General features: G+C 37.1%; 1 protein-coding gene across 4 annotated transcripts in view; it reads right to left on the reverse strand.

Moving 5' to 3' along the window:
• The window catches only part of LOC131029091 (eIF-2-alpha kinase GCN2), a 336,054-nt gene that overhangs the window by 58,358 nt on the left and 261,402 nt on the right, over positions 1-16,294 (reverse strand). For all 4 annotated transcript variants that reach the window (XM_057959493.2, XM_057959495.2, XM_057959494.2 and 1 more), the window contains 2 exons: positions 5,592-5,700; positions 5,380-5,516 (listed from right to left, as the gene is read on the reverse strand). In XM_057959493.2, coding sequence (XP_057815476.2) covers positions 5,380-5,516; positions 5,592-5,700 — 246 coding nt within the window. The remainder of the gene's footprint in view (positions 1-5,379; positions 5,517-5,591; positions 5,701-16,294) is intronic.

Genomic DNA, 16,294 nt, shown 5'->3' on the forward strand with positions numbered 1-16,294 from the left:
AAGAATAGAACTCCCTATCAAGCACCTTCCTTGTAAAACAAGGAAGATTAAATTTGCCTTTCTCAAAAATAAGGAACTTAAATCGACCTTCCTCAAAAAAATAAGGAACCCAAATTTGCCTTCCTCAAAAAGTAAGGAACCTAATTTTGCCTTCCTCAAAAAATAAGGAACTTAAATCAACCTTCCTCAAAAAATAAGGAAGTGGAAGCAAAGTTAATGCAAGGGCAAAGAAGTGTGGAAGGCTTGATTGAGCACACCCTTTGAATGGTAAATCAAATGCCAAATTGCATGGAGAAGTGTTGATGTGTGTTATATGCACATAACATTTCAGAATAAAATACCAAGGTAATTTACCCTCTCTTGAACAAAATCACCTTAGATGCTAAGGGTAAGATCAACTAAAATGATTCCAAGGTTTCTACATGTCAGGTCTTGACGAGTGGGTAACTCAATGGTCGATGTGAATTGTTGTGTTCACTTAGGGACTTACATAAATATTCAGATTGTCTTCTTTGATCATGAAATATGCGGTATAGGTGTGTTGACAACTTAGGATTTAGCAATGTAGCTCCGGACTTAATTCTTACTAAAAAAAATGGGCAAAAGGAATAGGGTTCAGGAAATCTATTCTAAGCCTAGGAATGTAGGAAATGATGAACAAATTTAGTGGAATCAAACTAAGCAAGGTCTCACAAACAAGTATTGACACAAGCTTAGTGCAATCATCTAAGGTATACTTATGGATTTTCAAACTATTACCATCAAACATTGACACCATCCAAGTTGATGTTTGTCAAGAGACGCATAATAATTGAAGTTAAGCTTACTCAAATTTCCAGTTGACCACACAAGGCGCACTTACCAACAGAAAGAGGCTATTGGTATGGATTAAGGATTCCACACAAATACATTCAACAAATATTTCACTCAATCTAATAAACATGAAAACAAATTCTAATCTAACTTGGAGGAATTGAGAACCATGAATGCAAAGACAACATTTGAAGAGCAAAATCACCAACAAATTGAACAATGATTTAGATTCAAATAGCTGTAGCATATACCAACAATTCTACAAAAACTCTACCTTACAAATGAGAGACAATGAGGTATATATAGAGTCTCATTCAAAATAGATGGCCAAGATTAAAACTAAGTCAAGGGCCAAGATCATGCCAACAAAACCCTAGAATTGCCCTAATTAGGGTTTACATAAAAAATGGTGCCACTAACATATGGTCCAATAGAAAGATACCTAGTCATCAAATAAGGAATCTTCTAGAAGATTCCTCCCTGCATCTCTCTCTCTCCTAGCATACTCCAAGTATCTAGCCAATACAGAATCTAACTCCTCCATGGAAATGCTAGGTTAGGTATCTTGCTGTAAATCAATCACATCCAATGCATCTGAGCAAGCGTCCAAAGTGTCCTCCCAATCTGGCATGAGCTTCTGCGAACTATGAACATGAATCAATAAAGAGACCAAATCATCCATCTGACTCTTCTTCAAAGAGTCCAACTAACAAAAATACAGAAGTTTCATCTTGTCTCTTAATTCGGCTAAGTGTAAACCACTAGCATCACTAACATCAACACTCAATAACTCCTCAATTGAGGCAAGGATCTTCAACTGAATATCCTGAATTGATCCTTCCATCTCTGTACAACTCAGCTGGGCATTCTCATAAGTCGATTTCTTCATGGCGAATGAACAATACCAACCATGGAAATCGTATCTGTCTCCACTGTGCACAATATTCTCCTTGATCAATGTGGACTTGGGAATCTTCTTCAAAGCTCTGAGGCGTGAAATAGTCCTCTCCTGGATAGGCTGGGGATTCTTCCCAAACTCCCTCCAAATACTGGATTCTAAACATGAGCCCTGTTGTCCTATCATATGCCTAGACAAACTAAGTAAGGAAATTATCCGCCTGTTTTCTTGCACTTTCAATCCATTTCTCCACCTCCAAGAGTGTATCTCTCGCTACCTCATAGTGTGAATGTAGTCCATGATCAACTGCAATAGGGGAAATAAGGGTGGGATTCTCACGCCTTATTACCATAATGTACTCTCTGAGTCTGATATATTTTTCCCTTTAACATTCATGTCTCCACATACTTTAATAAAGGGAACTTTTAATATTTAAATTACTTTCCCTTTTAACTTAAGTTCCCACATCAATAAAGTTAAATTCCCACATCAATAAAGTTAAATATTTTAATTTAACTTTATAACTTAACTTTATTAATAAATTAATTAATAATCGCAGATGATTATTAAAATCTGAAATCAATATCATCAATAACCATTGATAGGATATTATTCATGAACCACTAATGATCCTGACCTGGCCCAACTGACTTATTATAAATAGTAAGTATCCCTGAAACACATCAAAACACCTCGGAATTGCTTGCAACTGAAACTACCTAGGCCAAATATCCTCAAGATCTCTTAAATGTCCTGGTTAGCCTACAGGATCATGGAGAAACAGGCTAACGACAACATCATACAACACGTGCTAGAAAAGGGGACATTACAAGAGATTAGCCTACAAGAATTAAATAGGCTAAATAGGTCATCAACTACTCCTCGGAAGGGGACATTACAAAAAGCCACTTTTATCTAGAGTTAGTTGTGGATAATCGTGCATTTTGGGAGTGATTTCCTTGGTTTTCTAAGTCCATTCCGGTGATATCAAAGCTTCGGTAGCTTCCATTAAATGTTGAAGTTGAGAGGCCAAAATTTCCTGCTGGTGGTTGTTGAAAATAAGACTGTATGGTTAGAGACAGGTCAGCCACAAGATTATTGGAATTAGCAGTCATATTTTTTAATTATTCACTGCATCATCTGGCTTCACCTTTGGAGGTCTATGAGGTGAAAAGTGAAGTCGCTGAGCCTCAATGGGAGTCTTCTGGGGTTTTGTCAGGTATATGAGATTGGAGACTGAAAAGTCAGATGGGGGGAAATAAATCTTTCTGCAAATCAGATATGGAGGATAAGCTTGGGTGGTGGTGTGTAAGAGTGGTCGAAGGCAATGGTGAGCACAATGGGTGGATCGGGTTCTTCTACTGGAGGTTTACGGGCATAGATCTTGCAAAGAGCTCAGTTGGATGTCAGGATTGTGCTCAGAACGATGCATAGAGTGTCTACATGGAAGAGGTCTAGAATTAGGATTTAGTCAAATATGCATCTGTTGGAGATGTTAAAGAGGGCCTTATCTGACTCTAATTCAGGAAGGCATATGCTTGTCAATGAGGAGTCATGACAGAGAGGCAGGATACTAATATTTGATGTCTAAACCAGGATTGCATATAAATGGGTGTAGGTAAGAAACCGATGCACTTGAATGTCCTACCCTATTCTGCACTAAATCTAACCTGTTTTTCCTGATCTTTCCTTTATCTGAAATTCTGATTTCTCTGATTCATTCTCTTGGGTTGAATATTGTATCGTTGTTTCAGTTGGATTTTGGCATAGACAAGTGCATAGAATGACAACAAATAATATAGAATACAAAGCAATGAAGGAACACGCAGTAAACGTCTTATTTCTCCTCAAATGTCATTGAAGATTTGAAGGTACAATGATATCAGATCTGATATAGGTCCGATATAATTACAACAAGATATTTCCTTCAATAATGTAATCTATATTGATTCCAAATGAAATACAAATATACTCAGATCATACAAATGATGTAGTAACACAATAGGATGCCATATGAACAATTTGTCAAGGTAGAAGGTGGTGCTTCAGCTGGAAGAGGTACGGCTGTAGGTCATAATTTCAAATCAGCAATGAACACTTGGAAATAAGTGCCTTCACACCCTAGGTGCAATTGGACTGAAATGATGATTTCCTTTTCAATCTTCAGAAATACCAATTACCCATATGCAGAAATAATTTTATAAATTATTACCCAGCTGATATAAACCTGGACCTTCACCAAATGCTTCCAAACATTCTCCAAACCACTCGCCCCTATGCAGAAAATTATAATAAAATTATTTGATCACCAAATTATTAAAGTATCTGAAAATAAGGGTCTAAAACCCTAGCGCCCAGCTATGCAAGCTTAAACCAACAACAAAACCATCATCAAACATATCAAAATGATAACCATTATGCTGTCATGAAAACCTCTTGGTTGATTCTTCAATATCTCACAAAAACTCAAATACCCAATTGGAATTTTGCGTACAAATCTCTTCCAAGTTGCTCCAAACCCTAGCAGCTGCAGACCAGCAACCGAGAAACTCCAAGGATTTCTGTCCTCAGATTTCCTGTAAATAAAACTAGAGCTCCCAACTTCTTAGAAAGAAAATAAATTAACCATGCATATGAAATGACTTCCGCAAATCTCCTTTTATAATCCTCTCATGAAGTTTCCAAAAACCCTATTTAAATTTCCCACTTTTTATATTTTAATATTCAACTTACATGGGAAATAATAATAAAGTGACCTCTCATATAATTTCTTCATTAATATAAAGTCACTTTAATATCCTTATACCTCCATATGTTGGTGCCCACTTTTGGCTTTAATAAATGATTTTTATATCATTAAATAAATATATGCATTTAATGCCCTATAACACCATTAATTATAAAGTTGCTTTTAAAATTTAATATTATTAAAGTCATTACTTAAATAATAATAAATAAATCATAAACTCCAATTAAAGCCAATATAAAAACAATTAATTAATTTGCCGACAGTCCAGGGGTAACCACAGTGCCTGTTGACCATCCAGATGCTTTACTATAAATAGTAAGGTCCAACCCAACATCCATGTTACTTAGTAAATATAGTATGTACAAATGGAGACTGAAACACCTCTAGAAGCTAATCCTCAATGCTGAGAATGCACTGGCAAGGAGAACTCTGATGAATGATGCCCAAAGTGTCAATTGTAGAAGCTTGAATGGTCTAATCAATATCAGAAATGGAAGGCGTAAAAGTGGAGACATTAATTGCACAAGTTTCAAAACTTGAGATTTAAATAGCTAGCATTGTACATATTGATATTGTAGATGCTCTCTCCATGGAGCAATATGGTTATCACGGTAGGCCTACCACAAATTATTGCTCACATTCATGTTTTAATTCTTTTTGTTTAAAATGCATGTTTAAGGGTGGGATTCATTACCCTTGGGAAAAAACACATACCAGAAACATAAAACATTCCTCATGCATAAACCATATATCAACTATGACTAAACAAAACATTTCAACACTGCAGAACAGAATGGATATCAGCAAACAAAATAGAAAACCTCTTATGCAAAAAAATATTGAAAAAGATTGTTTCAAAATATGCAACATGAATTATTTCCAAAATTGTTCATATATAGAGAAGACAATTTCCATTTACCTGGAAAAAGATTCCGTTATGATATTCTTCGGAAGGTAACATGAGAGCATCAATGAATATATGTCTCTCAATCTCCCACAATCTTAGATAGCTCAGAAGTGTTGATAACTCCTCAAGAGCAGCCAGTGTAAACCTATCTGTAAATGTATGACACATATTTTCATGCTTGAGCAGAATGATAAAAAATTGTGAGGAAAACCATGAGACATTACCTGGTGGAAGAGCTCCCCTCAGCCTTGGGAGGACTTCATCAGCAGCACCACTAAATCTTCGTTCTACTGTTTGCAGACGATCAACAGTAGATTCTGGCAAGTGAAGGCCCTGCAGATTGCAGTCACAAATGATAATCATTTTCAAGTTTAAAATGATTTTGAATTTTTGAATAAACCTTCCCATATGCCTATCCATATATGTTTGTCAATAAAAACTGATAACTAGGACTATTGGTTTTTTCTTTCAAAACACTCAAAACTACAATTATCCCACTCACTACCTGCATGTTTCCAATAGCATCAACAAAATGTTATTTATTTCAATTAATAAGAAGCATATTATTAGGTTACAAACATCTAGTACACATTCCTTAAAATTTTACTCCCACAGCCCAAGTTATCAACTCGGTACTGATCTATTTTCTAGCTATTAATGCACTCAAGGTTTTCTTTCCTTTTGACATGTTAAAAGTTAAGTTACCCTAATGTTCTTAAGTTCCACTAGGATCCAATTATTGCCATATATGATAAGAGGAATATATCAAAAAAAGCAATTCTTAGCAAACAAGCCTCCATTATAGTGTTTGAATTTCTAAATGAATGGATTGGTCCTAGCAAGCAATGTCCTAATGTGCTAAAAAGATAACAAAGCCCCAATGGGGCAATAACACGGATGGGCAGTTCGCTGTCAAAATGAGAAATTTATTCTAATGCTGTTAAGTTCTACTACGATCCAATTATCGCCATGAATGAGAAGAGGAATATATCATAAACAATTCTTAGCAAACAAGTCACCATTATTGTGTTTGAATCCCTGAATGAATGAATTGGTCATAACAAAAAATAAACCTATTGTGTTCAAAAGATAACCAAACCCACGTAGGACAACACCGCCGATGGGCTGTTTGCTATCAAAATAAGTGATATACATGACAAAAGATGATGTCAACAAGTTAACCACACATAATTATAGGTTAAAAGGAAAAAAGGTAATCTATACCATCAAGTCTTGAAGTCTCCATTGTAGTCGCAGAAGAAAGAGAATGTTAGTCTTATTTATAGTAAGAAGGACTCTACTAAAATCTCACTCGATGAAAATGACACTAAGAGATTATGGAAAAACCCCAGATTGTGACAAGGAAAGCCCTTATGTGGGTTACCCACTAATCATTTTAGTGACTGAGGAACATTTACTTGTGGTAGCAGTTCCAATGAAATTCCATTCTTACCTGCCTACCAATGAAATTGTTTATATGAAGGCTGACCCTATGTAGCTGAAGGTTTGCCATATGAGACAAGTATGAAGCAACAATAATGAGAGGTTCCTACATGTCTGCATGGCTTAGACAGGCATTCCCCACTTCACTGTTGCAATTTAAATAAACCTTTCTAAAAGGATAAAGAAAACATTTTATTAAATTCCTAAACTTTATTCTGGTGCTTGCTGATCATGTAATAGACACAAAAGCTCAAACAATTTATGGAACTGACGTATCATCAGAAGGAAAATGTCAAAGCAACAGACAATCAAAACAATTCTGTTCTTTCACTTTGAATTTACCTTAGAAAATGTTTGTTCCGTGTTAACATTTCAAGGACCAGAAAGAGTAAAAGGAAATTCTTTACACCAAACTCAGTATGTTCATTACACTATTGACCTCTATCGAAAGAAAATCGTAGGCTCAGAATTATTGCCCATCGCATTAGAGGAGGTAGATCTGCATTAAATTAGAACGCCAAGGTTGAGGATCTTAAGTTTTTGAGGATGACCATGTAATGTCCCCTTTTTGGGATGATGTGGTTTATGATTGGATTAGCCTATTGTTGGCCCTCGTAGGCTAAGACTGACAGTTAGAGGGTACCAGTTGGCAGTACAGGAGGCTTATTCCCATTCTAGAGGTCAGAAGTGTTCAGGATTGCTCTTCATTTGGCTTAGTTTCACACACTTACTATTTATCAGTGTTCCACCGGCGTTGGGGATGGGGGGACGCGGAGACGAGTTTCCGAGATGGGGGGACCAAGGGCCTAAGTTTGGGGACGACGGGGGAGACGGCGGCGGGGGGGTGGTGGTGCCGATATAGTTATACATATACATATAGTACTTGAAAAACTAGTTTTGAAAAGATGTATGACAGTATAACTGTAACAGTATAAGAATTACATTTCAAATGAAACTATAGGAAATTTGAAATACTAAATCTAAATACCAAGATTTCTTCAATGCTAAATTGCTAAATAAAATTTGACAAATGAAATTGTCAAATTGGAGATTTCTATTATATCGAAAAATGAAAATATGAATATCTGATGCAATTGCAAAGTCTATAATAATAAAGATAATTACATGATTCATCATTACAATGAGTAGCCAAATACAAATACTAATAGCAATAGCATTACAAAAGAGACTAGAATCAAAGACAAAATGACAAAACTCACTTTTTAAAAAAAATAATAATTTTAAATTTAAACATTGCATATACGTGGGGGTAACGGGAGACATATGGGCGTCTCCCTGTCCCTCGAGAGACATCTGCACGTCTCTCGAGGGACGGGGAGACGCCCAGACGTCTCCCAAGGAGATGTCTCTACGTTTCCCTAGGAGACACTGAGACGTCTCCCCGTCTCCGGCGGCACTTGGGTGGTGGTGGCGGGACGGTGGGGGACGTCGCGTCCCCATCCCCCTGTCCGGAGACGTCCTCGTCTCCGAGACGCAGCCAAAAAGGGGGGGGACGCTTCCCCATGGAACACTGCTATTTACAGTAAGTCAGTGGTTGATTGAGAGGGACCCTTTCTATTTTTAGTAAGGCATTCAGCTGAATAGTGGACACAATGGGCTACCCTATGGTGTTTGCAGAATTGAGAAATAATGGTTATTATTGGAGTTATGAGTCATGACCTTTTAATTATTATTAAAGTTATACTTTAATAATAATTAATTATAAGTGAATAATAATGATTAATATTTGGACTTTATGTTATGAGGGACATTTAAAGTGAAAGCTTATAACATAATAAATGCAATTAAATGATTAAGAAGTCTCTATAAGGGATCAACCAGCTTTGAGAATTATATAAAGTGCCAAGAAATGATCGAGTTTGTTGTTATTGAGCATTTGTTATTTCTTCATTCATGAACTGTGGAAGAAGACAAGGGTTTTTTGCCATATCCAACATTGGAGAACATAACCTCTTCAGTGTTCAGCAATCTTGAGGTTGTGAAATTTGTTGTCCTCATTTTTGTTTCCAAAAATGAAGGACCATTACATGAAATTTTTGTGAAAAAATGAAAAAATTTACTCTATGGCACACTTCCCGAGGCAAAATTTCAACTAATTCTTGGACTGCCTTAATCCTAAATCCATCCTCGAACTACGTTTCGAATTTCGTCGCATTCTGGGTTCGTTTGCTATGTCTTTCCTTCAATTTCGGGTTTTAAAATCCCGACTACAGGTGGAGAATTTTCTTCAAACTGCAAGTTTTAATGATGTCCATTGTTTTGGTCTTCGTAAGGGAATTTTCAGCTTATTACATGTACACTTTTATTAAAAGATGAATACTTGTAATTTGTTTTAAATTTCCCCTTTGTTGTTTTTATTATTTTTATTGTTTTTTGGTTTTTTAAGTTAAAATAGGGATTTTTTGGCTAAGTTACAAGTAAACTTGTAGTTCTCTTCAAAAACCCCTACTTCAATGGTTTTTACATGTAATAGGGATTTTAAACCCCTATTACATATGTGCAAGTAAGTTATAACTTGTTGTATGGGTTTTATTTCCCCTTTACAAGTGAGTAAAACTTGCATCTCTCTCCAAAAATCCCAATTTTGCCTTGCAAGTGAAAAAGTGACAATTTTAAACTTGCACTTTGGTCTAAAAAACCCGATTTTACACATAAAGTGCATTTTTGACAATTTTAAACTTGCAATTCATTCCCAAAAACCCGAATTTGGCTTTGTAAGTGAAAAAGTGCAAATTCGAACTTGTCATATCTTCTCTAAAACCCGATTTTCACATGTATGTGCAAATTCGAACTTGTTCTTGTCTCCAAAAAACCCGATTTTCAGTTGGAAGCAAATTTGTCGAAATTTTCAATCGATTTTTGTGGAGATCTTCTAGGAAGGAGAGGCGTTTTGGATTTCACCCTGTTCCTATGCATTTGAAAACACTTATCACGCCATTTGGGGTTTGCATTTACTAGTTTTTTTGTCCAAATCAGCAACCACGTGTTTCCAAAATGCCACATTTTGGGGGATCAAGACTTCATGAAGCTGCAATCTCCTAGTTCGTTTTTACCTCTCTTACCTAGGCGTGGAGTTTGGGATAAGTTTTCAGTCATTTAATGAGCCATTCAAGAAGCATTTGTTGCCACGTTTTTTCCACGTGACCCTCCTTTGGCTGCGTATTGGAAGGATTTAATGCCATTTCTTCATCCCCTCCTTGGGCGTTTGGCTTTGACACTTTCATACATGGTATTTCCTCAGGATTTGGCCCTATTTTCTTGCATCTATAACCACGGTTTTGCAACTAAAAACGTTTTTCCAAAAACGTGGCAAGGGTTTGGGGATTGCGGTTTGCGGTTTGCTTCTATTTGTTGGATATTCTTCTTCATTGCAAGTTTGATTGCATTTTTGGAGAAGCATTTTCAGTTTGAAGAAAAGTATGTTCTCTTTTCTTTCTTTCCTTCATTTTATTATTTTCTTGTTTTCTTTGTTTTCCTTCCTAGTTGCATTTTTGAAAATATGTTGTTCTTCCCCCAAAAATCAGTTTTTGTGAGAGAGATCTTCCCCTTGGTATGCAATTTTTGAATTGCATTGTTCTTCCCATTTTCCCTCTTTACTTGTAATTGGGATTTTCGCTGGAAATTCTTGTTCTTCCCTTACGATTAAGGAATTTAACCGTTTTTTGTTAAAATTCCAAGTTGAGAAGCCCCCCCCCCCTCTTTCAAATTCGGGTTTTAAAAACCGGATTACATGTTGAAAAGTTCTTCCCATTTTCATGAAAATGACATTCCCAGATTTTCCCTTTTCTATCCATTCATGTTTCCCGTATCCGTACTTTCCATTTCTGTCATTTTCCGCAAGTCAAATTCTCATTTTCCATCCATTTCCCCATTTGCAAATTTACAAGTGTACTTGCATTCGGGTTTTAAAACCCCGATTGCATGTATGCTCTTTCCAAATTGTATACTTGCAAAAAAAACCCCAAGATCCGAAATTGGTCAAAGTCAAGATTTTCCCATTTCTATATATTTCCCCTCTTCCTCTCACAAAATCGTGAAGTTCAAGAATCCAAGTTTTTCCCATTTGAAGAGAATGATATTTGCAGCTGACTATGATATTGCCTTAACTCTTTAAGTCTTCATCACAGTATTCTAGGTTCACAATCAATGTCAGATTTGCCGGCATCTCCAGTTTCAAAAAAGATGAAGTACAAATATGACAAATATCAGAACGAGGTAGCACCTTCCCGAGTTTCTTCCCCTTTAGATCATATCAGAGATACGGAAATAGGGCACGTGGATATGTCGGAATTCGTCAAGAGGGTAGAAGATCTACAGGATAATAACTTGCAGCGGCTGTTGGACAGCCATATCCATCATGCATCTTCTTTCCCGGTGGCTGCCCTAGAACCTGAGTTTGTTCTCACCTGCGCCCATCATTTTGACAAAGAGACGAGTCATCAAAAATGATGATGGCGAAGCTATAATTCGTCTTGATGCAGATACGATCGAGAAGGTCTTTAGAATACCTCCTGCACCCGTTTACATGGAAATCTCCAAAGAAAGTGCAGTAGAGTATTACGTGAAGAGGGAAAAAGATTGCAAGCAACATATCAACAGGTGGATCCAAGAGCCATGAGTCTCCTTCTCTAGGTGGGCGAAGTTGTACCGCTGCGATTTCAAATGGGAAATAGGAGACACCATAACCCTTCTGAGCAGGATGATGGGCCTCAAGTATTCTAATGTCATTGAGCCATGGATGTATCAGTTCATCATATTCATAAGACACTCTCATCACATTTCATGGGGAGAAGTCATCAGCGATGCCTTGTGTGAACAACTTGAAGCAGTCCCTACCACCATGACCTTCTTCATGAATTCATATTTGGTATATTTGGCAGCATCACTTAAACATTTTCCAAGTCTTTCTACCAAGGGTGATCGCTCACTTATACCAATTTGGGAATATTATGACCAGTTGTCGTTGAGACCCAGCAGACTGCATTTCAGAAGAGTCCAAGATGCATTCTTCGGATATTTCATGTGTCAGTTTGACAGAACTCTGAAGAACAAAAGAGTATCAGATGAGGCATAGGAAAGGGTGTGCGAATATGGATGTTTGTTTCTGCAGTTTCCCACCTTCACTTATATGAGGATCGGATGTTATGGTGGTTAGCCATATATGCTTCCCAGATACCCAACTGATAAAATCATTGTTATGGAGTTGGGAAGACAAATCATGGCTGTCCACACTTTTCAATCTGCTAGACACAAGGTTGGAATGGGGATCTCTACCACAAATCCACTGAAAATTGGCCGGTATTCCCTTGTCACATCTGTGAAAGCTAAGGCCATGGAGACTGAATTGCAGGAAATCAAGCTCAAAAAGTTTAAACCTAGAGCAGATTTTGATTACAGGGGTATGAAGGAAAAGATCAAGAAATCCTTTGTGCATGTGCATCGCATTGAAGACATCTGGGTAGATCTCCGCACAGAAGCTGAAGTTTTGAAGATGGATTACTGTAGGATCACTGTTGAGAAAATTGTTGATTTGAACTTGGTGGATATCCAACAAGGGATGATTGATGATGGGCACATAATTCATCCTGAATACATTTCTCGAAGGGTTGAGGAAGCTCCACTTCCTTTGATCCAATGGTCACACAAAGAGTGCATATCCATCCTTAAGAGATTTCAGCCTATCTTGGCTAACACTAACGCACGGTTGAAAAATAATGCTGTTAGACTTATAAAAATCAAGGTTGGAAAAGAAGATGATTCTACAGGGCCTCTTGGATGTAAGTCTGAGATTCAGATTGACAACAAGGAAGGTGCATCGTCTTCAGGCACAAGGATCAAGTTTCGACTAAGTCGGGCAGTAGTGGTTCCTCGTGAGGAAACAACAGTTCGTGGGAAAGAAAAATCACGATTTCATGTTCAAGTGATTGATCTAGATAATCCAGAAGAAGGGTAGCAATCTGATGATGCTCCTAAGTCTCCAGTGTCAGACTCGCCTCATGAGATCATTCCTCCAGTTTCCATTGAGACGCCTCTTTCTCCTCTTGATTTGCTTGTGGATGAATCTCCTCAGAATGCTATTCCCATTTCAACATACGAGCCATCTCCTGATCATCGACAAGAGACTGTGTTGGAAATTCCTAAGGATATTCCTACTTACATCTAGTTATCAGAAATTGATACTTCCACTTCTGATTTTGAAGAATTCATGAGGCAATCTTCATGCCCATTGGTAACTGAGCAAACCGTGGTCGCTGTCCAATCAAATATTCTTCCCCGGATAACCATGGTGATTCAAACAGAAACTGCTTCTCCTTTGCCTACAGCTGCTACTGAAGGGGAGTTGATGACTTTGCTTCCATGGCTCAGTTCTTTTACTCCGAAAAGGAAGAAGCAAGAAATCTCACCTGATGCCTTTGATTATCAGCAACTGAAACAGTCCAGATCCAAAGTTGCTCAGAAGGCCAAGACTATCTCCAGAGTAACTGTTGACAGCAACAAGATGAAGGTAGCTGAAATTGTGGAGCCTATTGCAGATAAGCCACTCGAAGAAATGTCAGCTGCTGATTATAAAGTTACAAGGATAGAGTTGGGCAAATAGACGCATGGGGTCATTAAACATGATGCTCAGTTTTTTGTAGCTTCGCTGGTACAAAGGTGTGATGAGCTTCTAGCAAAGAAAGACAAGCTAGAAGATGAAAACCGACAACTTATGGTAGTCGTTCATAAAATCACAAAACCTGTTGTTGAAGGGAGTAACTCTATAGGTTCTTCTGGTTCCCAAGAATCAATTCGTGGAGTGGAAAGGGCTACTCAAAAGGTACAAGCACTGGATTCTTGGGTTGATCAACTTCATGATCTATGTGCATAGGTAATGAAAGACATTTTTCAGATGATGTCTAAGTTAAAGACCATTGAGGAGAAACTGGATCAGACATCTAATGCTTTCAAAAAGAATCTGGAAAGTGTTGAAGAAAGTTTGACAATCTGGCATACCATGCCCCAACAACAGCTGAGTGTTTTGCAGGAGCATGCCATCATCTTTTCCAGGATCATCTACTTGGAATTTGAACAACTCCTAGAAAACAAGGCCCTTGTTCTTAAATCCCTCATTAAGGAGATCGGTGATGCAAAGAGATTCCGGGGTGAAGTTTTCCGAGATATTGTCTCACATTGTGAAAGGGCCTCTTGCAACATAGTAAATCAAGATGGAGAGCTGATTCCAGAAGAAGTTCTTGCTGATTTACAGATGAGGATTCATAATGAATGGAGGAGCGAACGATTCTCGGCCGCTTCAATTCAAATGTTGATGAAATACCAAGTCTTTTTGCATGAAATCCAGTCCATCCTGGAAAAAAACAACTCTGCACTCCTCCGGTGTCATGACACTATTGTGAAGACCATGGTTGTTGCCAAAAACACCCATGAACCGAATCCCGAGGAACTACAAACGAGCATCCAGAAGTTTAAAGGATTCGTGTCTTCACGTGCTGCAACTTAAGTGTTTTTCAACACTTAGTTGTATTTTCCCTCCTTTGTAATCTATAGTTGTAATTTTGTTTTGACAAGTTACATGTAAAAGTATTTTTTGTAAAATGCAAGTTACACATTACTTGCACTTTTGTAATTACATGTAAGGCAACTACAAGTTGTGTCCAAATAGGACTGTGGTTGGAATAAGTCTTAGTTAGTTATTGAAGTCTTAGATAGTTATTGAATAAGTCTTGGTGGTTGAGAGAATCTCTCAAATTAGTTAGGATCCTCCCACCTTTTTCTCAAGGCTCCTCTTCTATAAATACTTGAGGGGTCTATTGTAATCTTTATCTTTTTGAAAGCAAGCAAAAACTCTGTCAAATTTGCAGCAAAGAAGTCTTTGAGCTTTTATGTGTAAATTGAAAGATTGAAAGAACTAGAAGAAAATTACTCAAGCTTTGAGTCTTTGTGCTACATTCTTGAGTTGGTGTTCCATATTTCCTTCTTTGCAAATGTTTCTTTGAGAGCTTAATCAAATTTGATTTGCAGTCTTTGAGCTGCAAGTATTGAAGATGAATTTAGTTAAAGTAGAAGTTCTATTGGAAAAAGTTGTAAGCCTTTGTTTTTACACTTGTTCTTAAACAGAATTCAGAAGTAGATTGTGTGGGAAATAGCTGTGAGTCTTTGAGCTTACAATACTTCTCATTGTTTTAAAGCAGAAAAGAATAAGGTATTTCAATCTTTGAGCTGTCATAACTTGTTGTTTATAGCATTAGTATAGAAAATGGTAGATAGGACTTCATATAATCAAGTCTTTGAGCTTGATATTGTCGTCCCGTCCCGAAGGAAGTGACGGAAGTCTTTGCGCTTTCAGGAAACTTCATTTTCTTTCTCTCATTTCATTTGAAAGTGGTTACTGCTGTTTATATCAAATCGCTATCCTTTTTTGTGAAGAGAAAAGGATATTGTCTTTCTTGAAAGAAGAAGAAAGATTGCTGTCCCATCCTATTTTATTTTCAAAGTTGTAGTTAGATAGGGGGAGCCTTCCCTTAATTAAGAGAGTTTTACTCATGTGCTGTGGTTGAAACCACAATTTTGTATATTTCCCCAAGTGTACAAAATTTTCAACCAACAAAATTATCAGCTGAATCATTGCTTGATCGTGGACTTCATCCAGAGGTGCAATCTGTGCATTAAGGAGGAGTTTTATTTAGTGTTTGAGTAGATTATTGTAGGTTTTTCATTTTCAAACTTGAGATGGCTATATTAAAGAGGGAGCTTGGTAACATTTTTGGTCTGCATTTCTAGAACAAGGGCGACAGCCTTGGAAGGGTCGATTTAGCATCTAGAGGGCTTCATAATTGCTGGCCATTGTGGAATAAGTTCGTCATCTCAGCTTCAATACCATCGGCATATGACTTCGAGGTTCCTCATCATTATTTTGCATCAATTAGTTGGTCATTTTGCATTGTAAGGGTCGCTTCTATAGGATAGTTGTAGCTGCATATTTCATATCAGAACCGTGATGACATTTGATCTTATTGTAAGCCAAGAGTCTCGGTACTTGCAGTCCATTTGTAATCAGTCACCTACATATTTCATTAAGGAGGAATAAGGTTGCATACCTATTGTTTGACAAAATGCCATTAGCCATGATTAAGGATTTCAATATGGGTATTTGGCTGTAGCATTCATTTTTATTAGAATATTTAATTATATTTTAGTCACCTATATTTAGTTCCTTGTTTAATGGTCATTTAGCTTTTAGCTCTTTAATCTTTTACTTTAACGTTATGTTCTAATTATAGAACGTCGTCTTGTAACCTCTATATATACGTGTGTGTATCGTTCAATGTAATCATCCGATTATTGAATCATTCATTCAATTTATTTTTCATGGTATCAAAGCGAGTCGATGGGATTCTTTAAAGTTTGGCGAATTTTTTAATAAAAATTCATGGCCTTCTTTCTGGAATATTTTCCAAATTTTTTT

This window comes from Cryptomeria japonica, chromosome 5 (assembly GCF_030272615.1).
Source record: "Cryptomeria japonica chromosome 5, Sugi_1.0, whole genome shotgun sequence".
Taxonomy (NCBI): Eukaryota; Viridiplantae; Streptophyta; class Pinopsida; order Cupressales; family Cupressaceae; genus Cryptomeria; species Cryptomeria japonica.